This window comes from Prenolepis imparis, unplaced genomic scaffold, assembly GCF_030444845.1.
Source record: "Prenolepis imparis isolate NDT839.2.m4 unplaced genomic scaffold, iyPreImpa1.0 SCAF_9, whole genome shotgun sequence".
NCBI classification, from domain to species: domain Eukaryota; kingdom Metazoa; phylum Arthropoda; class Insecta; order Hymenoptera; family Formicidae; genus Prenolepis; species Prenolepis imparis.
The window spans coordinates 6,176,505-6,199,723 of NW_028141167.1; the positions used below are offsets into that span (position 1 = coordinate 6,176,505).

A 23,219-nucleotide genomic window follows, 5' to 3' on the forward strand; every position below is an offset into this window, starting at 1 on the left:
AATACCTCCTTTCCCCTCTTGTAAAGAGATAAATAATAAAGATAAAATAAAATCTTGAATGACTAAAAATGATAGAATCAACTTTCATAATGAAATAAGCTAATTAACAATATCTTCTTACAGGATATTTTTTAATGATTAAATGTATGAAAAAGAGAGAAAACAATGGAGATATAAGTGTTACAATATAAATTTATCCTGATAAGAGCTAACATTATTCTATCGTATTCATTGTGCATACAAACGTAAGTTTAAGAAAAGAACTTTTTCGATATAAATTCTATTATCCACACTCTTAAAGAAATAATATATTAATTATGCGAATGAATAATATTATAATAATATTTGTAATTTATCAGATAACTAAAAAAACCTTTCTTAAAAAATTTACATCATTAAACAAGTGTATGCTTTCACATAATGTAATCTAAATCAGTCATAACACAAGAGAATATTGCTTATGTACGATTGTCTTCTTGTCAAATTACATGTTTGACTAAGAATGGCACGTTATGTGTGTGTATATACGTCTACGCCAGCAATTTCTAAATCTTTTTACGAAGCTTTCACGAGACTTGATATTCATGTCAGTCACAAGTCGGAAATAGACTTGATGTACTTTTTATTGGAGCATCTGCCTAGATGAAGCAGCATATGATTCTTCAAGTTGGTCGGTTTACTGAAGCCGCGGCTGCAAATGTGACATCTGAACGGCCAGAGCCCATTATGCACGTACATGTGGCTCTTCAGGTCACCCGGCGTAGGAAATGATTTTGAACATTGCGAACATTTGTGTGGCTTCTCCTAGAAAAACATAACGAAATATTTTACGATGGATGCTACGATCCGAATAATGTGGATATTCTATCGAAAGGAGAATACAAAATAAGTTACAGAAAATCCATCACATCTTTCGCTTTCGTAAGTAATTTCATTATCTTATCATTTCTTTTATAACTTATTTCTTTAAGCCTATATTGTAATCTTCAGGTTTGTGTTATACGTAGTTCTGCTGCAATTGAAATTTTATTATTACAGAACCTTCATTAAGAATAAATAGATTCCAACTTTGTTGAAGAATCTAAGCAGAAGGCGCGCAATTTTGCAAACTTCCGAGGAAGATATTTAGTTGTGGAGACGAGAGCTTTTTTGACTAACGATTAAAAACGGTTCAGTTGCGCTCTCGATGATTCCAGTGGCAATTACTCACGCAGGCAGGAAGGCCGTTTAGCAAATAACCTTGCTAAACTAAAACCGGTGCGTACGCGGCTCGTTAAGGCCGCCAGCAACGCATCACTTCTTCTTGTTGCGTACAGTATACGTGTACACACGCACACGATACACCTCTCGTTTTACACGCGTAATCTCGGATGCACCTGCCGATAGCTACGGGTGCGATGCATCCGTAAGCACGTGTATGAGTTCCCGCTCTCTCGCAGGCTTCTTTGACGTTCATAGCTACATAAGACGAGAGCGGATCGTGATCGAGAGAATTACACGTATGTATAGTGCGATTTTACATACATATAATTTTAAATAATCAAGAATTTGGCTTTTTCTTAACTAATTATAGTAACGGAGAGTCTTGTAACAAAAATAAAGAACCTTATAAAATATTTATTGTAAAGAAGACATATATTTTAAACGAATGAATTCATTGAATTTATATTAAGATCAAATCATAATTAATGCATTCAATTGGATAGACCATGCATTTATATAGAAAAATATATATACGATCAGAGAGAAATATTTAATCATTTAAATAACATATGCAAGTAAAAATAAATGCATATCTTTTTTTATCGACAGGAATATTTGATTGTATTGTATTTGATTGAATACTAAACAAGAAATGTATTGAAAATGTTTAAATAAATTTTAAATCGATCTCTATCTCTCTATCATCTGAAGAGATTCGGACTCTGTCATCTTCTTTGAAAGCATGATGCATGTTGTATCAATATTTTCTAAATCAAGAGAGAGATATTATATTTTATTAAATTTGGCATTTTATTATAATCATGTTAATCTTATTTAATTTGTGTTTTCTGTTTTTTTATAGGATTTATTCTCAAGATAAAATAAATTCATCCATCATATCTCGATTTCTCTTCAAGCAAGAATGTGAAATAAAAAATTGAGACGCTGAAATAATATCTGCTGGTTCTAATAAGATCAAATATATTCATCAAACAGCAATTACACGAACGTGAGTATCAACTGTGCTTTACTCAATAAAAAAAAGCTGCAAAAGCTGCAGTAGCCAGTTGGAACGATCGAGCATGTCGTTATTCATTTCCGATTGGCACGTTCAATTTTTGCAAAGGCATCTGTCGCGCGAGGAATTTTGTGAGACAGGTAAGAAGACGAAATTCGGAAGAATCTCGCCGCAAAAAGGGCGAGAAAAAGAGCGAAGGCGACGAAGCGGAAGGGGAAAATCGGAGCAAAACGACACGAAGGTTGGAATAGCAGGATGAACAGGACGTGTGCAACGGCGACAGTGAGAAGGGGTGAAGGAGGGTGAAGGAAAGGGGGGCGGGAGGGTGAGTAACGTGGCGAGGAGCCTCCGGCTCTATACGTTCTCTGTCTCTCTAATTGGATTGCATTCCATGCGGTAGCAAGTAATGGGCCAATTACAGTAGCTGATGGCAGACCAACCTATATGGCTCCCGAGATATCATTACTTCGAATGGGATTAGAGAAACTCATACAGTTTCCGCTGCGATAAATAAAAACTTTGCATCCTCGCGATTACTTCGCACGTTCACCTTCCCTCCTTCTCTCCCCCTTCGGTCGTCTTCCACGATCATTGCTCGATCTTTCTTATTGGATACTCCAGTTCTACCAGGCTTACGCGGAATTACGAGAAGCAAAGAGATGAAAACGCGCGAGCACGCAGAAATAGTGCGTGAGCATCTTAGCTTATCCCAGATTAATAACAGTCTCGTTCGAGGTCGATGTTTTCACGAGCTATATCGAGCTACCGTTCTTTTCCTCTTTGCTTTTCTTAAAAATTATTTATAAATAATATACGTAAGTTATAAAATATAATTGGCTGCGAATTAAATTTATCAATTTATTATAAATCGTTTGTTGTATACGTATTAATTAAAAGGGGAGCACTTTCTGTATACGACATTAGATTCGCGTGAATACGCTATGGATATCTTTTATGTTTTCACTATAAACTGAATATTTTTTGCATATAATTATGTATATAAGGAAGGTAATATAAGTTAAAATTATTATTTGCATTAAACGCACGTATGTATAAATTCCACAATCCAGTGATATTCATCGAACGTATATAAGTTTATAACGGTCTTAGTCGGCTAGATTTCTTGAATGCATATGTATATTGATTTATATAATATCGCAAGAGTTAAAACTCCGTGATCGGGGATTTTTATATAATGATAGCGCGATTGTCACGCAATAAATTGTCATGCATTTTATCAATTTTATGCATATCAAAAGAGAGATGTTTCGGTCCCTTTAAATCATACATTTTATCCTCAATATCAAATTATCTTGATTTAAATAAATATCAGCTAGTAATATTTATTAAAATTTAGATAGCGATATTTAAAATCAGAAAATGGTAAATATATAATATAATTATAAATAAAAATAAGTATATAATTAAAGTAAAAAGAATTTATATATATGTATATCGTATATACATAGCGGCTTCTATGCAACAATTTTTATGGTGTAGTGTTTAAATAATTAATTTTTAGAATGCTCGAATAATAATAATAATAACATTACGTATTTTTCACATCAAATAAAAAAGATTTAATGCAAAAAAATTAATTAAATTTAATGCAAAACAAGATTAATCTTGTTTATTATAATAATTAAGACTTTATAACTGCTTAGCAGCTCCAAATTTTTTTTGCATTAAATCTTTTTCCTTTTATTCGATGCGAAAAATACGTGTAACAAATATGTGCCAAGTACTCACTTTGATATGAGTCATCCGATGATAGTAGAGATTCGACGAGGCTGTGAACTTCTTACCGCAGACAAGACATTGATGAGGTTTTTCACCACTGTGGATGCGCTTATGTGTGTTCAGCGAGCTCGAGGTTGAGAAACCCTTGTTGCACACCATGCAGACATGCGGTTTCTCTCCTTCAATTTAATACCATTCCTGAATTACCGCATTGGTCCTTCGTGTTTTATATGTTTTCTGATTTGATATATATATATTCGACAACGCGGTACACCATGTCCCTTTCTTCGAGAGCGTATCATTTATCTCGAGCAAAAGTGATCGTGATTTCGCGAAATGAGAAATTTATTCAATCTAAATAAAATGAAAATATTCTGTCCGGTTATATACAAATATTCTACAATTTTCCTTGTATTTCAAAAATTCATATTTAGTTTTGAAATATGCAGATGAAGACTAAATTTTATGAGAAAAAATATTATATATGCATACAAAAGCTTTAGAATAAAACATCAAAATTAATTGCCTTTTCCAATATTAAAAAAATATAGTTTTGCTATTCTTTACATTGAGATAATGAAATTTATCATTGAATGAAATTAATCGTGCTTACGTTAATATTGGTATTTCGAAGATATTTGGAAAGAGCAAAGCTTTTTATTCCGCGATTCAATGTTTCGCATGCGCAAAAACTATCTGGATGTGTTAATCCCAAGTTCTCGTTTCGTACCTGTATGTGTTCTCATATGTCGTTTCAGAAGAGACGGCCGGTCGAAGGATTTGCCGCAGACTTCGCAAGGCAATAAAACTCTCTCCCCTCTTTTAATCGTCGTCAAGATGCTGCAATCGAGATGATCACCAGCCAACGACAACGTTGATGATGAGGATTCCTCGGATGTCGATTCGTATTCATCCACCTCGTAATAGGAGTGTGACATCGGTGGCAGAGAATGATGAGCAAGTAATGTCATCGACAAGTCCAACGGGGATTCTACGTAATCCAAGTAAGAACATTTCAATCTCAAATAAAATATAATATTGATTTCAATCTCAAAGAAATTTAAAGATTCGAGAATTTAATGAAATATATAATAATAAAACGGAGAAAATTTAAGGGACGAAAATTAATTTTTCTAATTGTTTGATGCAATTAAATACAAAAATTTTATTCGAGATATTTTTCATATTTCGAATTGATAATATTAGCAATATTATCAATAAAAACTAAACATTTAAAGTCTCATGTGTGTGGAGATGTGTGCAATGAATGTGTTAAGGATATTTTTAACGCGACATTATGTATATTATTAAAACATACTAATCAATATAAACATAATACACGAGTGACACTATGGAAAATCTTTGAAGCTTTTTATCTCTGAGATACAACTCTGAAAAAAAATTTCAACACCTATAAATTTTAGCTTTTCGTTAACGCTAAAATTTATAGGTGTTGAAATTTTTTTTCAGAGTTGTATCTCAGAGATAAAAAGCTTCAAAGATTTTCCATAGTGTCACTCGTGTATTATGTTTATATTGATTAGTATGTTTTAATAATATACATAATGTCGCGTTAAAAAGAAAAATAAAATTATTTTCGTTTGTCTCAATTTACTAAATATTACTCGAATATTATATTATATTATATTATAAAAAAAATTGAAGGAAGATGTAAAGTTTTTCGCGTTAATTTATCTTCCCGCGAATCGACCACCGTTGCAGTAGTTTAGCGGTAATCGCAATGCAATCAGAAAAAGAACAACAAGATCGCCGAAAACGATCTGAAATGCAAATACGCGGCGGCATTTTTGTCGGATGGATCACAAGGATCCGCGATTTCCGATTCAAATGCGTAGACCGCGCACACCGAAGATATAAAGGACAGTACAATGGTTGCAGTGTAGCCATATAGATTATAGTTACAATGTCCGAACGCGGCGTTTCTTGTGAATTTGCAGGACAGGAAATTGCAAACAAACTAAGTGCAGACGATAAATTTAGCGACGTTCAATTTATATCGTGGAAGGGGTTGTTTCTCTATAAAGGAGAAAGCGATAGAGAAAGGGTATAATAGACAAAATCTAAACATATATAGGGATGATTTCAATAGTCACCATTTGTGTCTGATTAATTTTAGATATGTACATACAAATACATAATTCACATATATATTTTATTGTTTATTGATATTTGTAAATGAGTTCATCTCTATATCGTTGCGTTTTTCACTCACCATCTAAGATAGAGTCGATCGTACACCTGTAGATAGCCGATCTGGAGCACACGTCGTGCGAGATGATAACGAAATCCTGCTGTGTTACTGGTAGAAACCAAGCCACTAGTTCCGTGTCCGGTTGAACATCCTTTATTACCTCGAATATAGGTTCACCTGAGAAAAAAAAGAAAGAAACGAAAGTGCTAGAGCTGCAAAGTATTGAAAGAAGAAATATTAATATTTGCATCACCGCGGATTATATATGAAATTTCTCCAACTTGCTTAATTCTCAAACAGAAATATTATTTTATAAACGTTCTCTTAAGCATCTCGTGAATTGTTTTTTAAACTTTTAAAAATTATTATATTTATTGAGAGAGAGAGAGGGGGGGGGGGGAAGAGAGAGAGCAACGATAAAAGTTTTCACAAAACGGAGAAAACGGAGATGTTAAAAAAATATTTTTAATTCTTTTTTTCTCATTTTATACATGGAATTATATTAATGTTTTAATTAGCAATTATATTAACTAGATTTAAAAAGTTTAGCTCGAATTATCTTTTTTTTTACTTACCCTTTACCTTTGTACCGATCAGATTAACTTGCTCATCGTATGACTGAACAATACGAAGAAACCTTATCCAATTGCACTGACGCTTGTTAAGATTGTAGTTAGAGAAGAAGACCTCGTCGTAACAGCCGTATTCGCGTCTGATCTAAAATCGCATTGTTTTAATTTAATGAATGGCGATCGTGAATATTGGCTGTATCGAGAGATGAATAATGCATAATATTTATATCGAATTCTTTTTCGATAACTTTGACAACTGAGAGATATAAGAGATCATATTCATTTTTTATCGAGCAATAACATTTTTTTTTATTATTTTTGTGCCGACAAAATGGCTAACAATATATTCTATAACTATGATGTTTCTTTGATATTTGATGAGCTAAATAGAGGTATAATAAATAAGATACGTAAGATAAATAAAGTAACATTATCTTTCCCGTGATATTTTATAAAATATTATTCTCGTATTTTTGTTGTGGAATTTATACATATCTGAAGAGTATTTAGATTTTTTCTTGTATAAAGTCAAACGCGTTACAAAAACAATTTATATAGCTGATGTTTCATGAAAAAATTCACCACGGTTTTCGTATATATAAGAGTAAAATATAGGGGTAATATAAAATCAATGATATAATGTGTGAAAAGTATTGTAACTTCTGCTAAATTGTAATCATTCGGGAAATCTATTTGTACAATAGCTATCGTTTCTCGCAAATAGAATTATGAGCGAATCCAAGATTATAAATTAATATATATAGACATGTGTGTATAAACATTTTATTATTATTTTTTAAAATATTATACTGTTTAGGTGCTATTCGATCGAAAAATGTGATTACAATATTATTTATTAATGCCATTCGATAGAACGTAAGAACTTCGTTTTTTCTTAAAATATTGAATAAGGATAGAATAAAAATAGAGTTATGAATGCACTTACGTCATTGTCATCGAGGAGAGAGTAAAGGTCAATCTTGTCGAATCTGATTGATCCTTGAAACGGGTAAATCAGAGTTCCCGATGGGATAAACACATTCGACCATACCGAAATTCTTACGTCCGTGACCAATGTAGCCGAGTCATTTTTGAAGAGGTTTTTACAAGATGACTGATCGTTGGTGAGGACCAGAGAGAATTCTTTAGGTATTAAGACGCAAGTTTCCATAACAGAGACCCGCGTGAAGAGTATATTTTGGGAATTCACCACAGCGATCTTCACTTTGTGAATAATTATTTGGAGTACATCCGTGCTTGTATTAACAAATCGCTAAGAGAATATTTTTTCAGCGGAAAAAAATGAGACACATTTATACTATAGTACTATATTGTTTTTACGAAGCATTAGATTCTCTTAGCGTGTCGGTTGTTGAACAAGAAGCCCATTGCTAATAATGAAAGTCCCGGCACGGATTGACATTTAGAACTTCAGGATCCGAATGTTCTCCAAAGATGAAGGTTCCGAAGTTCTCCAGTTAATCTCCAAGAGCCGTGTCGTCGATTGTGAATTAATACGCGAAAATTAATACGTCTGCGGCGTGTACCGGGTGCAAAATTACACGTAAACGTAAACGAGAGTGCGAACAAGTAGAGGAAAGAGATCGTTGGTCGTGCAAGGTGCAAGGCCCTCGGTCGACTGGACGGGATTAACCGACTGATCTTGACCTTGCGACGGGTTACCAGCATTTGCTACCGAATGGTTAGCCCTTCCCCCTCTTGAAACCACCTTTTCCCACTCATCGGCCCTCGTCGCGGCCTTTTTCATCGGCGTAGTCGAGGTATAGCCTTAGGGATACTCGACTGGCTTCGACTGGGTTTCTCCATACCTCATCAAACCGCGTCTACCCTGATGCGCTCGAACCACTGCTAACAATATCTTCGATTGAAATGAGATGCGAAAGATCTCATAGTTGCGAGAATAAAGACAAGGAGCTGGCGCGCGTCTTCAGGATATTCAGCGCTAGATGCGTTTGGGACGTCATTACTCCTTCCTCGTGACTTCCTTTGGTTCTAATGAATGAAAAGTAACAAACATATACTTGTAAACATTCGCGCGTGCATAATCATGAAAGGAAGTATGATTTATATCGATGGAAAGCAGATCCTACGCCAGTGCAATCTTCAAACCCCACCACATGCACTCGGCATGAGTGCAACTTGGGTGTAGAGCGAGTGTCGGTCTGTTCAACCGGCTCAAGGAAGCCGGTCGGTCATCTTCCTCGTCCTCTTCGTCGTCTTCGTCGTCACCATCGTCGTCGTCGTCGTTGTTGTCATCTTCTTCTGCTTCTGCTTCGCTCTTCCAGCATCCGCGATGATGCTTCAAAGAAGCGAGCCCCACGTGGGCGCACCTGTCGCTCTCTGTTTTCTCTCTTGGTCCTTCTTGCGCTTTCTCACGTTGCATCTTTCTTTCTTTCTCTCTTCTTTCTATCTTCTCAGGTCTCTTCTGTGTGTTCTTGTCCTTCCTACTGTTTCCAGCAAATAGCCGTCATCATACCTTTTTCTCTATTTTCATTGCGCTTCCCTCGGGCCTGTCCTACCGATCTGTTGGCAACCTCCACTCTTCTTCGATCGCTTCTTCTCCCTGTAAAGCGAATCCTTTTCGCCCTCGGGGCACAGAGTGGAACCCTCGTGCTCTCTTTCTTGGGAGAAGAGGAAGGGTGAAGAGAGTTTCCTTTTTCTCTCATTCATCCTTCCTTCATCTCGTCTGATTCGCACTAGTGTCTGCAATGCGCCGCCCTTTTCGTTCATCTGTTTCAACCAGAACTGTGAAGAACTCGAATATGCGCAGCTGTCAGGAAATTATCGATCGTAACATCATAAATCTAAAAATATTTTTAATTATATAGAAAAATTTGTACAAAAATACAGCAAGTATATCTGAAATGTATTCATGATGCAGATGTCGGATATTTTATCTTTATATTTATTTTAAATTAATATCATACTTAGTTATCAGTATCGCTTTCCGTGATTAGATTCATTCTTTCTGATGTTTTATCGTTAATAGATTTAATTTTTTTGGTCCAATCTAAAATTTGACATACAATAGATTTAAAAAATTGTTTATAAATGTGATTATTAGATACAATATTTTTGTCAATAGATTTTTAATAAGTGCCAATTTAGTCTTCATTAACTTACGAAATCTATTAATTATTTTCTTAGACTTAGATTGATTTGGCCTCGACTTCTCGACACGATTTATGTTTTGTAATTTTTTTGTCTGAGATGGTTGCTCATTATAAGTTCCACGTAATTTTTTAGATTTAACAAAATCAGGCGTTGTATTTTCGCTTTCTGTTTTTACAAGTATATTATTAGCATTATCTTTTTTTGTTGCAGTTTTTCCTATGCGCATCTTCTTCTTTGCCATAGTTACGTTAACTTTTAAACTTTCTCGAAACCTAGTAGATCATATAATATATGTTGTTATTTTACATATCTAAATATCTCGTTAGTTTTGTTGCGTTTGTAACACTATTTTTGTAAAAATCTAATTTTTTTATTATAGAATGATACTTTATCAATATATATATAAATATAATCAAATTATTATGTATGTGTGAATATGTATATATACATTATATACACGTACATAGACATATAATTACAATTATATACATATAATTGCACATTACCTGACATAAAGAATGGAACCTATAATAATACAGCATATTAAGAATAAAATCACAGCCAATACCGAATAAGCAACGAATTCTTCACTGGGCATCCATCCAAATATCGGTCGTGTTAACTTATCCTCCATCAAATGAGTGCGCCAGTTTGGAGGACCGAGAACTTGTTTATTGTTAGTTTATGTTATTTTTATATGTTATATTTTAATTTCAAAACTATTATGGATTAAAAAAAAATATTTGTACATCAATTCGTACTACCTTTAACGCGGATGATATTTGTCGTCCACTTGAAATTTAGATCAATTTGTTCCACAATACACTTCCACATACCATGATGAGATCTATTTACAGCCGGAATGTGATCGACATTTACAGCTACGGGCAACGTGATACCATAATCTTTCCATACTCTATTATCAATCATCCAATAGATCTTCAAGTCAGAATATACGTAGCCAAGAATAGCGCAATGACACATTACATGCATAGGTAGAGTTTCGCGAATTGTAACGCTTTCTTTAATTGGAATCACTGCCAAAGTTACGACTTTAAATATCATGTATGTTCCATCTATTCGATGTACAGTAAGAGTATATACGCCCGAGTCATTCAACATTGTTCTATTTATTACTAAAAAAATTAACAAGTTCACGTTTGTTAATTTATAAAAAAATTGTTACGTATTAAGCATATTAATTAATTATAATAAATATTATATTACATACTAATTTCGTAATTCTTAATTTCTAGTCTGTGCTGTTCGCCTTGAAGAAAAATTCCATTGTGAGACCACTGTATTTCCGAATCAGGCGATTCGGCTTTGATGGAATTTACGATATTAGAATCCGAGGGAAGCGATGCCGATTCATATTCCTTCACGGTAAGAGCAGTATGATTTTGCATAATTTCTCTTTTTATCAAAGTCGTAGTATCTATACAATTGAGATAAAAATTATCAAATTTTTAAATCAACCTGAGATCTCGGGGAAGAAAAAAAATAAAAGCTATATAATAAAAATATATTCTCTTTTACTTGTCTGGCAACGAAGTATTTAGAATTAGCATTGTGACAGAGTAATTTCTTGGAAATATATTAAGAAAGAGAAAAATATGTTTATGAAAGAGAAATGTGTCTTGTAAACTTATTAAAAAAAAAAAAAAAAATAAGAAAGGATATATTAGATTAGAAATAATATAGTTTTAGTATACCATCGGTTACATCACCACAGGAAATCATATTGCAACGACCTGTCATGCTATTAGGCCCTATACAAGGTTCGCCCCTTACGTTAGGTTCCGGTGAATTGCAATATCGTTTTCTGGTCCCTATGCCACCATTGCAACTAGCACTGCATATCCATGGTCCCCATTCCGACCATTCACCGTCTATAGGAGGACCATCTATATCTGCGTGTGATTAAAATAATTGATCATTACATGCACGCGACATATAAAGTGAACGTTCTAAAGACATACCAATATCAACATTTTTAAAATTTGAATAAACGGTAATTATTATTTTTATATATTTTATTTATAAAAACAAATATTTCAATTTATAAAAAAATATATAAAAATTGTTTGTAATTTAAACACGGAACAAAAATTAGCTATCATAGCTAAATTTTAGCTGTTCCTATATTAGACATGAAATTTAGTTATCATGCCTAAATTTGTTATAAATTTTAGCTATAAAAATCCCCGTTAAACTATAGTTAAAAAATATTAGTTACCATAGCTAAAATTTAGACAAAATAACTAAATTTCATGTTGCAATATAGAGACAGCTAAAATTTAGCTGTGGTAGCTAATTTTTTTTTTCGTGAAGGCTTGCACAATCTTTTCTAATATTTTTAATTATATACCTGATGGTATGCAATTCGCACTCCAAGTGGCCCAACTTCCCGAATCCACGGCGAGCGAAAAAAAATAAAAGATGAGCGGTTGACGGTGCACATAATGAAACACATTTGTCTCGTTGCAAAATACTTGAATTGTACTTTCAAACCATCTTTCGGAAAAAACGATAGAAAATCGTAAGTGAATTAAATTGGATTGGATTCAACGAAAGATACATAAATGCATTTTTAATCGAATTACTTTATAGTAATATTCGTCCAGGAATTCGTGGTAAATATAGGCTTGGGTGCTTTCTGTTTGTGATAAACTCTAACTTTGGGATATGTATTTTTCAGAAAATATATCCACTGATCCCGTTCGCCGAGCGTGAGCGCATAAAATCTGTAAAATATAATCGGCGGTATATGAATGCAAATGAAGGCTTTGCAAAATAATTATTCCGATATATGATTACCCTGGAGTTGCGGGCAACAAAAGTAGCGGTATCAAAACGACACCTTTGGCGCGTATCATCAGCATCAATTTATTAGGTCTGATCAGCTCTTCTTTGGACCACGTTGATAATGGTAATACTCTAGTGTAGCGATCGGTTTGCGTGTTCTCTATATGACATCCTACGTACGCGTTGTAGAAAGATTGCATCAAAAATTTTGAAAGCAAGGGTCGTATGAGTACTGATTTTAGCAGTAAAATATACTTGAGGCACAATCGAAAGCAACGCCTATCGCGTGTCCTTTCTCGCTATTATAATAATAATAGACGGGTAAAAAAACTTTCGTCGGTTCGAAATGTTCCCATTCAAACAGCGGATTCGATGCTCCTTCGTAATAAACGAGAACACGTCCTCGAGGTATGCGTATAATAAAACTACTCCACTTACCAAGGTATAACAAATGCGGCAATGTTTTTTTCTTCACCAAAATTATATCTAATACATTGTTAAAAAATTAAGAGAAGGAGATTAAGTAAAAGATCCAACGAAAGTGAAAGATTGATTCCTTCTGTAATATAATGTAAATTATACCTTTATCTTCCGATTGATAATAGAGAAGTACTTTTTCATTATCTAAAGCTCCGATCTTGAGGATGTAACGGGAATTGAATCCGTCATCAGCAGTAAATACGAACGTTATGGAATCCGGTTGATCGGGCTCCCAAGTTTTTAATGAAAAATGCAAGCCTTCTGTACGATGTTCCGGCAAAACATATAAACGACGCCCAATGCCATGTCCTTTTACAAAAAATGTACACTCCTCTGTGACAATAATAAAATGGTCATTCTATTTTAATATTTTAAAAATGGAAAAAGAAAAAACACTTTAAACAAATATACAATATGTTTGACAACATATGTGCAAATGTATAAAAGAAATTGGAAATTTTTTGCGGCTTTTATTTTGAATAAAAAATATCATCTTTTATCGTAATTATACGTAACTACAAAAGATCATCGAGAAAAAGCATACATAAAACTAAATAATTTTCTGTTTATTTTAATACATAGTTTATTTCAAATATTTCTTCTCTGATTTTTTAAATGATTGTTTGACTATAGCTTGTAAATTTATCATAATAAAATTTTAATCTTTTATAATTATGTGTAATTTAGAACATCTATGCATATATGTATTAAATAGATATTTATTTTTTATTCAAGATAATTTGCTCAATAAATTGTCAAAATTATTTGTTACGAAAGATTCTGTAGACAGTCATAATATTTATGGTCACATCTTAATCGCGTTCATTTTACTGCTGTGAACTAATTTCAATTTTTATCAATTTTAGGAAGATCTATATTTGAAAAGATATCTGTCACGGAAAAAAATATTTCTCTATTTCCAATCTATATTTTTCTGTGCAATAATTTTATTCAGGGCAACAGTTCAAGCTTTACCTGGTTTCTCGCAATCCCTTACATCACAGAGATCTTGTGGAACCAATGGATCCGTCGTGTAACACCATGTGCCAGCAATATTGCGTGATGGATTTCTGCAATAATTGCTGGCATTTCCTACATTATGTTCTGGATAAAGACTATCATTCAAATATGCTCGGTCAACCATATGGATAGGTTTGACAGCAGTAAATTCTGATTGAGATGACACCTTCGGCGATAAATCTAAATAATAGTTTTGTGAGTAATGACAATTATTTCATTAAAACATTTTATTTTAAATAACGTTTCGAGATTTTACGCATAATTGATCTCTGAGTCCTAGCAGGAATTCTCGTTGTTAATGATATGTTCGATATTTGCATTTGCATTTGCATTTGCTCGAGATCGTAATCGCTTAACCATTTTGCACAAGTTCGACCTGAACGAGTCTTTGACAGTGTGCCTATGTAATCATTAGCAGTTCCCGCCATTCGACATTCTATAAAGAGAACGTAATTATATTTAATTAAACTAAACGATAAATAAATGGAGGTAGAAGAATAGTGACAGTATATGTTAGTAGAGTAATACATTTTACAAAAATTTAGAATATTAAATATATAAAAAAATTAACACTTTATATTAATTAAACATTTAAAATAAAGAATTTTATATTTTAAAGTAGAAGGATAAAGCAGATTGTGTGCGCGAGTAATGTTTTTTTATTTTTTTATTTCTAGCCAAAAAACGAGATGAGAAGAAGTCGTTGTGCATAATTAAATAAACAAACATATTAATAATGTTAGAATTTATTATAAATACCTGAAGATCTACAAATTCGTACATGACAAAATCTTTTTATAACATCAATAGCATGCGAATCGGAAATCGTGTAGCAATAAGGTCCATTAGGATCATGACTTGGATTTCTACATCTATTTAATGCTTTCACTATAGATTTATCGACAAAATTATTGGCTATTTTCTCATCAGGCGGGACCTAATAAAAATAAACTATCTTTTATAGAAAAAAAGATAAATAATCTTTTCTAATTAGTATCACAAAATCATTAAATTCGAACGTATAATGATATTAGACGAAGGGATAAATCTTGCAGTAGCATAAAATATAAAAAAAAACCATAAGCAAACAAAGATCAAAAATATCCTTACATACATACATTGTATATGTATACATACTCAATCATCGATATTTTAAAAACTATTATTATCAAATAAAAAAATGAATATCTCATAGTGTTAGGATATTTTTTACTTAAGAAAATATGTTATAGATAAGAAAATGTTATGAGGAAAGAAGATTAAACCTCTTCTGCTATCCATGGTATACACGGAAGTTCTCTTGCGCTTGTCCATTGATTTCCTTGATATTGATAATCTGCGATATTATGAATACAGTTTGGAGGCTGGGGATCTTCTATCGCATCTATCGCTATTAGGATTTTTCAATTAAAACAGGTGAATTATATAAATTCAAATATAATAAAAATGTTCAATACAATCGTACAGCACAGCTGTTCGTATACACACTATATAGTACTTTAAATATATCTCGTTATTTTGTATAATTATTCTTCGCAGCGAGATTAATTTGGATCTTTATTTAAATCTTTTTTAGTTACAAATATATTGACAATTAATTTTTAGAAATTAGTTAGACGGAGAATAATTGAACAAAACTACGAGAAATGTATTTCAAATATTACATAGCATCTTATTATATAGCACCTATAATGATTCATATTGATCTACATCTTTATACAAATTTTAAAAAAACCAAAATTTATTTTTTATCTTATCATCATAAATTACATATATATTTAATATATAATATTATTCAAAATATACACACATAAATAAACTTTGGTAAAGATATTATATGTATATTGAATTTACCATCGGGTGAGCAGAAAAATGTCCAATGTGCTATTGTTTGACTTCCAATACTGAACCAACGCAAAATAATTAGTAAATCATGATTTATATGTAGAATTTCTTCATTTCCATATGTACGTTGCGAGAATAAATACAAATGCGTGCCAAAGATACTACAAATATATATTATAAAAAATTATTCTTAAAAGTTAAACATTATTATTAAAAAAATTTATTATTACAGTCAATAAGTCCAAATATTTTTCAATATAAGTGTATCGTAATATGTTGATACCTAATAGTAAACTCTTTCCAATTCCAATAATCTATTAATCCTTGAATTATAATTTCTTTCAAATGTTGTTTCACTGACTTCTCATTCTCTTGATATAGCAAGAATGTAACATTGTGTCCAATTTCTATCTGAAATGATCTGTTATGTTTGGCTTACGTATTCTACATATAGTTTTAAGTTAAAATTAAATATATACATATATATCAGCATTTTGAATATCTTTCCAAATTTACCGTGAAACAAGGAAACAGTGTCCCAGGACTTTGATATAACCGTATTTCTACAGTATTGCTAGTTCGAAGGTAAAACTGAATATCTTGTGTATCATTACTTTTCTGCATTGGCCAAATTCTTAAGAACTCATCTCCAAAAGTCGTGTGACTTTCACAATCTAAATATAAAAATTTAATAGAATTATTTAATAGAAATGTAAGAAAATTTAATAGATAAATTGATTGGGATATTTTTGACGTGTTATGCTCTCAACAAAAATTTTCGAATATATTGAATATATATTTTAATAATGATTGCAATCTATGCTGTACGGATATGAATTTATGGATGTTACATTATACATTTTTGGCAAAATTCCGTACTCCACAAGACACCGGTGCCCATGATGCCATAGTGCAAAAAATTGTCGGGATATAAATTCGAAATACTATTTGCCATTTTATATTCGTCCATAATTAATGGTTTCGACACACCATGTATCCCAAGTGATATGAAACCACCGCCCCATGTAATCCATAGTCCAGTCCACTTAGAACTAAGTAATATCTCGGGTGTATTTTCAAAAAGACTTTGCTCATTCTAATAGAAAACATATACGTTAATCAACTCAATCAAATGTTATGTTACATTAATGATTTTATCATTGGATTTTTTTAGCTCATCTGCACTAACATTAGTAACTGGATACGTCTGACCGCTAACTGTATTCGAAATCAAAAGTTCCACTCCAGCTTTCCAATCTTGAGCGATTTTCTTGGCAGAAGATGGAATTGGAAGTAAACTTAATAAAATTCTGGCTTCCGCCTAAATGCATCCGATTAACTTCATTGTAAGTATGATTTGTATTACTTAAAAGACTGCATCTATACTTAACGATATCCATGTACATTTTGCTCATCAAGAGGATTCCAAAGCTTAATCCAGAAAGATATGTTTCCATACGTGCTGTTTAATCTTGTTAACAAGGAATAAGTTGATGAATTTCTTGAATATGTTAAACAATCTAAGACAAAAATATTTTTCTTCGACTACTTAAATCGATTGTAATTATATTTAATGATCTACTCTTTCGATTATTTTAGAACTAAAACTTTAACTTTTCATATTATATAATATAAACCTTTGTCATCGCAAGATGGAATGTCGCAATATTCTTTTTCTACTAGCTCGAAACTTTTTTCTTCCACATAACACCAAGGACCACCTGTATCATCAGTTGGATTTCTACAGAAATTATTTGCCTTCGCTCTTGATCCATCCGGAAAATGCTTATTATGAAATTTAATGCTCTAAAACCAATTAATCATATAATGAAAAAACCATTAATTAATCATATAAGAAATAGATTATTACTGATTAACATGCATTTTCCCGATGTCCATTGTGCGCGATGACAAGATTAATTTTTTTCTTACTTTTGTGTTACCGAGTTTGTATATTTTATTCCAAGATTTACATTTCCTTTTTGAAATGCTGAAACTACGAGTTCCGCCGTATTCAGCTCCTGGTCCCGTTATAATACAATCTAATTATATAATTATATAAATTTAATTATGTAATTATGTAAATTATATCGGGTATATACATTTGTTATTTGTTATACATATATCGTCTCACTTAAATAATTAAACTTATTGTCAATTAAATCTATCTTGAAAAATCGCAGCAAATTAATTCAAATATGCAAAAAATATTATATCTTTTAAATTGCAAAAAGATTTAAACTTTTATGTAAAATAATATAGATATATTTATTTATTGAGGTCAAGTTTGTCTTATCATTAAATGAATGTAATTACGAATTCACCTTTGTAATTGCAAAGCGGAATATCGCACTCATCATCAATAACTGTAGGTTCTAAAGTATAACACCAAGGACCTCTTGGATCTTTCGTAGGATTTCTACAATAATTTTTAGCAAGTTTCATGGACTTTTCTGGGAAATTTGTATCAATTATATCCGCACTAATCTAATAGCGAAAAAATTGAGAAGATATTAATAATCTAACATATATAAAATATAAAATGTTGTTTATAACATTTGAGAATAAATATTTAGAATAGAAAATTTTTAAACTATAATTTTCAAGCATTTCGATGTACATATATGTATATATTATATTGACTAGAAAGAAGTTTTAGTTCAAAATTGAATTTTCTATTTATTTTCAAAATGATGTATTTTTTTTTTAAATTATACTATGCATAAATATATGAAATATATACCATCAAATATAAAATTTACATCGTTATGACTTATAATTCTCTAATTTTGGTGCGAGAAAAAAAAATGCAAAAAATAAAAATACATAGATATATTAAATATATATCTATGTAAAAATATTCAATGAATAACTAACTTTATGAACTGGTTGTTCGGCAGACCAAGATTGGCACCGTAAACCACCAGCAGTAGTCATAATAAAACCTTTATATTCGGTTCCCAATTGAGACAGTTTGCATTTGGATAAATCAATACTTGATATATTGTGAACTAGAAAAAAAGATCATCAGAAATTATAATTGCATATAGCTTCGTAGATGAAGAGCAAGCAATGTCAAAAGTTTGGAAATAGTAGGAAGTGCTCGAAGAAATAATATATAATATTTAAGGTATAAATTTTTAAAAAGATTTGAAAAAATATATTGTCGTATAAAGATTTATCTCACTGCTTCCAATTTATAAAATCACATTGATTGTTCTCATCTCCTGCAGATTTTCACATGACTTTTATTTATTTACGTGAATCTGCAACAATCAAACTTGAAATCTGTAGGAGTATTATTGTTGCAAAATATTGTTCGGAACACATATCGAGCTTCAAGAAAACGACAAATAAACAATATTATTTAGTTTTTAAAACGATCTTCTCTAAAATATTTAATTTGTTAATTCACAAAAAGTTTCTTTTTCGCCCGAAACTTTCCAGACGTAGTCAATTATTGCGGTGCCTTGTTGCTCTTATCTCTGTCTGTGTTATTTTTTATATCTATTATTTTATTACATATATGTAATCTTTCAGAGTAAATTAAAACTGCAATAGTAATTAGATCCATATGTATCTGACAATGAACAAGAATTAAATTAATATCGATTCATATCGATTCATATCGATTAACGTTCATTCATATGTGACGTCACATATGAATGGTCAAACGTATACATGTATGTATGATTTTTTCTGCCACCATCGACTTGGCGTCGAAACACGTAAACATGGTATTTTTTTTGCTTTTATAAGATGTTTGCAACTTTATAGAGTTACATCTAGACTTTTATTTTAATGTACTATATGTGAAAGTTTTCGTCAAGAGAATTATTCAGCACTAAATGTACTATGTATTTTTGATAGGTTATGTGTCACCTCTTGGGTTATATGATGCTGCGATAAGCGAAGCGGTTGTCTTCCGATTACTTGGATTTCTTTCGACTGTGAGAGGAACGAGATGGGTTTGCTTACGGATCCTAGAGCTGGAAGTGGCAAACTCATAAAATTATTGTTAAAATGGGAAAAACCGTTGTGCTTCGCATTATATGTCGGAGGAATCGTATGGCTAATGCTCTTGGCGTTACCGGCATTTAATGATAGTAAGTAGTTCTTGCAACATAAAAGGAATTTACAACAAGAATCAAATTACACAGCTAATGTAATTTTAATTTTTATATATACACGTGTTATTCATTTGACATCTGACTTTTAGATACCTATTTTTCTGAGAATGCCTTGCTGCCTGGGTTAGTTACGAAAGAGAGTAATTTGGAACAGACGTCAAAGCAATACTATCATGAATTAATTCATGAAATGAAGCGATATCCAGACAGTATGCCTTATGCATGGCTTTCGGCCAAATTCAGCCAGCTTCATTTGGATGTATTTATACATAATTTCTCTTTGATTTATCCATTTCAAGGACAAAAGGTACGATAGAGTGCAATCATGACTTTACATAAGATAAATATGTGACAGAATCTTTGGCTTTACATACATATAAATGAATGTAAGATTTTACAGTTTGTAGGACAAAATATATATGGCATTGTTAGAGCTCCACGGGCAGCCAGTACTGAAGCCATTGTAGTCAGTGTGCCATATAGACCTATTAACAGTATTTATTTAGATACTGCACCTTCGGTAGCACTGTTACTTGCATTTGCAAAATTTTGCAGAAGTAAATCTTTCTCTTTAATATTAAATAATCAAGAAATATATTCTAATATGTCATCTATTAATCCTGTTAGACCGTTAGATGACATATTAGACTGTATTTCTTGATTATTATTATATATGTGATCATTTGTTTACAGAACAAAAGTATTGGGCAAAAGATATAATATTTCTTGTAACTGAACACGAGCAGTTGGGTATGCAGGCATGGCTAGATGCATATCACGGAGTTACCAGTGGCCAAGATGGAATTTTGATAGCAGGAGACTTATCGGGAAGAGCTGGATCTATTCAAGCTGCTATCAATTTGGAATTTCATGCAATGAAAATTACATCAATTGACGTCAAGGTATAAAAATATTCAAAAGATTGACTTGATCTTATACAATATTCATTATACAGCATCTGTCTATAAAATTATTATCTTTTTTATTATTAGATAGAAGGATTAAACGGACAGCTGCCCAATTTAGATCTTTTTAATTTAGCACAAAATATGATAACCAAAGAAGGAATTCGACAATCTTTTCAACGTCGATTTGACGTTAATTATAGGGATAAATTAAAAAGTTGGGGATATCATTTTAATACATTAATGAGTATGGTAGTAACACAAGCCACTGGTATTCCGACTGGTAATCATGGACTCTTCCACAGGTATTAAAACATTAAGATGAGATTATGATAATTGCATTTAGAGATGTCTTCTTGTGACATCATGCAAACAAATGAATAAGACAAAGAAACGTCAGTTTATAAAGAGTTAGAAAATAATCTTTTATAAATGTTTGCTAAAATAAACATATAGAAGAGAAAATTACTATTTCAAAATTTTTAATTAAGCATGCTATTTTTATATTTAGTGTTTTATATTTTAAATTTTAAGTAAAATATTAGTTTTTGTGCTTAACTATCATTTGTCTATAGATTTGGTATAGAAGCTATTACATTAGAAGGTTTTCAAAAATCTGGCAAAGAGACGGAAGCAAATTTTTATCAAGTAGGACGCGTAGTGGAAAGTATAGTGCGCTCACTCAATAATTTATTAGAACGATTTCATCAATCATACTTCTTCTATCTATTGCCTTCTACCGATCGATATATTTCTATTGGTGAGAAAAGAAATTAAAAACCTTATATATCCTTAATATTTTTATGATTTTTTATGATTAAAATGAATAAATAAAACTTATTTTGCAGGGTTGTATATGCGACCTTTGGTACTGATAATTGCTAGTGTATTTATAAAGGCATTTTCTATTTGGCAAAGACTGCAAGCATCGAGTAACTCGAATGAAACAAAAAAGGACAAGCAAAATTCTTCAAACAAGGTACTTTAAGAATATTTAAATAAGATTAAATCTCCTTATTTTTAATATATTAGCATCAAACAAACTCTGTATTCTTAGTATTTTCTTTCAATAATGATTTTATTCCAATGACACATGTGCAAAATGTTCTTTTGATTATGACATTTTTACACATTAAGTTAAATAGCAAATATAAAGTAATGGAAGAATATAATGGGGAAGATGCTAAAGATACAGAGATGAATAAGGATGCTAAAAGTAAGAGAATTTGACTATATTTAGCCGACACATTTTTTTATATGAAGTTTCCATTTTTGTTGCACAGATTGAAGAATTTGATATTGGAGGCGTCGCTTCCGAAGTGCTGTGGGCACACATATTTGGAGTATTAATAATGGCTTCTCCTCGATTCTTCGCTTTAATCGGATCACAAATGTTCCACCTACGTACGGAGGATTCCTTATATGCCAGTTTCGCCTTTATCACGATTCTCACATTATTGCGACGCTTTTATCTGAGAAAGTAAAAAAGAAATGAGGCTTGATTATGTAGCGCTACGCTATAATTTCTATAATACTAACGCTAGAATATAATATTTCTAGGTCGATCAAATACGAGAATATTTCGCTTGTCTGCGTTATCGCGTCGATTGAACTGGCAACTGCATTAATGTGCATAGCTATGCATAATTTTTCATTAGCATTATTGACGGCCATCGTGTATATACCGGTTGTACTATTAATAACACCACATTATGAATCTGCGTCGAGGTGAGCAGTCAAATCGATTCTGTTTATTTAGCTCTATTCTGTAAATACTTTCATCTCAACAATTAAGCAGTGATATTTTTTGTTTTATACAGATTACGGAATTGTCAATACATCGCATGGATCATACTTCATCCGTTCATCGCGTCGGCGATCGTCGTGATGGGCTACACGTATTTCAATTTTCCCACCGATCCTGTCGTATCTCTACTTCTCAGAGGCTATCGTGCTAACAAGCAAGCGCTCGTATTCAGTATTGTAGACTCTATGATATACGGTAACTGGTTCTATAACGTTACTACGGCTGTTATGTTGCCGATATGGTTGTTGTTTTGGAATGTTATGCGTTCCAACGCCGCGATACCCTCACAATAAAATGATTGCATAATTTACAGTTCGAATTTCCATTAATATTTTTCGAATTAA

The 23,219-nt window shown here is 31.9% G+C and overlaps 3 protein-coding genes across 8 annotated transcripts; 1 reads left to right on the top strand and 2 right to left on the bottom strand.

Annotated features, from left to right (window-relative positions):
* Positions 1 to 584: 584 nt before the first annotated feature.
* Positions 585 to 8,400, bottom strand: LOC145941203 (uncharacterized). Its single transcript, XM_083047160.1, has 6 exons — positions 7,692 to 8,400; positions 6,749 to 6,890; positions 6,195 to 6,350; positions 4,692 to 4,952; positions 3,971 to 4,140; positions 585 to 804 (listed from the first exon to the last, which is right to left on the bottom strand). The coding sequence occupies exons 1-6, from the start codon at positions 7,914 to 7,916 to the stop codon at positions 592 to 594; spliced, it is 1,167 nt and encodes a 388-aa protein (XP_082903286.1). The 5' UTR covers positions 7,917 to 8,400; the 3' UTR covers positions 585 to 591.
* Gaa1 (glycosylphosphatidylinositol anchor attachment 1) lies at positions 4,824 to 23,187 on the top strand. 6 transcript variants are annotated; one of them, XM_083047145.1, is made up of 15 exons: positions 4,824 to 4,965; positions 11,137 to 11,266; positions 14,124 to 14,383; positions 15,421 to 15,604; positions 17,208 to 17,379; positions 19,904 to 20,139; positions 20,253 to 20,470; positions 20,555 to 20,720; positions 20,857 to 21,065; positions 21,156 to 21,373; positions 21,644 to 21,828; positions 21,917 to 22,047; positions 22,352 to 22,548; positions 22,629 to 22,796; positions 22,889 to 23,187. In XM_083047145.1, the coding sequence occupies exons 6-15, from the start codon at positions 19,998 to 20,000 to the stop codon at positions 23,166 to 23,168; spliced, it is 1,914 nt and encodes a 637-aa protein (XP_082903271.1). In that variant the 5' UTR covers positions 4,824 to 4,965; positions 11,137 to 11,266; positions 14,124 to 14,383; positions 15,421 to 15,604; positions 17,208 to 17,379; positions 19,904 to 19,997; the 3' UTR covers positions 23,169 to 23,187. The 6 variants fall into 6 exon arrangements, with proteins under 6 accessions (XP_082903271.1, XP_082903273.1, XP_082903276.1 ...); XM_083047147.1 differs by lacking the exons at positions 14,124 to 14,383; positions 15,421 to 15,604; XM_083047150.1 differs by lacking the exons at positions 4,824 to 4,965; positions 11,137 to 11,266 and having other exon boundaries at positions 22,867 to 23,187.
* Positions 10,359 to 19,587, bottom strand: LOC145941208 (uncharacterized). Its single transcript, XM_083047169.1, has 23 exons — positions 18,911 to 19,587; positions 18,358 to 18,520; positions 17,966 to 18,075; positions 17,671 to 17,839; positions 17,438 to 17,553; positions 17,223 to 17,354; positions 16,892 to 17,129; positions 16,550 to 16,707; positions 16,317 to 16,444; positions 16,043 to 16,194; positions 15,454 to 15,578; positions 14,948 to 15,125; positions 14,439 to 14,624; positions 14,144 to 14,395; positions 13,271 to 13,501; positions 12,944 to 13,174; positions 12,701 to 12,860; positions 12,487 to 12,627; positions 12,252 to 12,397; positions 11,596 to 11,793; positions 11,112 to 11,318; positions 10,645 to 11,016; positions 10,359 to 10,546 (listed from the first exon to the last, which is right to left on the bottom strand). Exons 1-23 carry the CDS (start codon positions 18,968 to 18,970, stop codon positions 10,383 to 10,385), a joined length of 4,017 nt encoding a protein of 1,338 aa, XP_082903295.1. The 5' UTR covers positions 18,971 to 19,587; the 3' UTR covers positions 10,359 to 10,382.
* Positions 23,188 to 23,219: the final 32 nt, after the last annotated feature.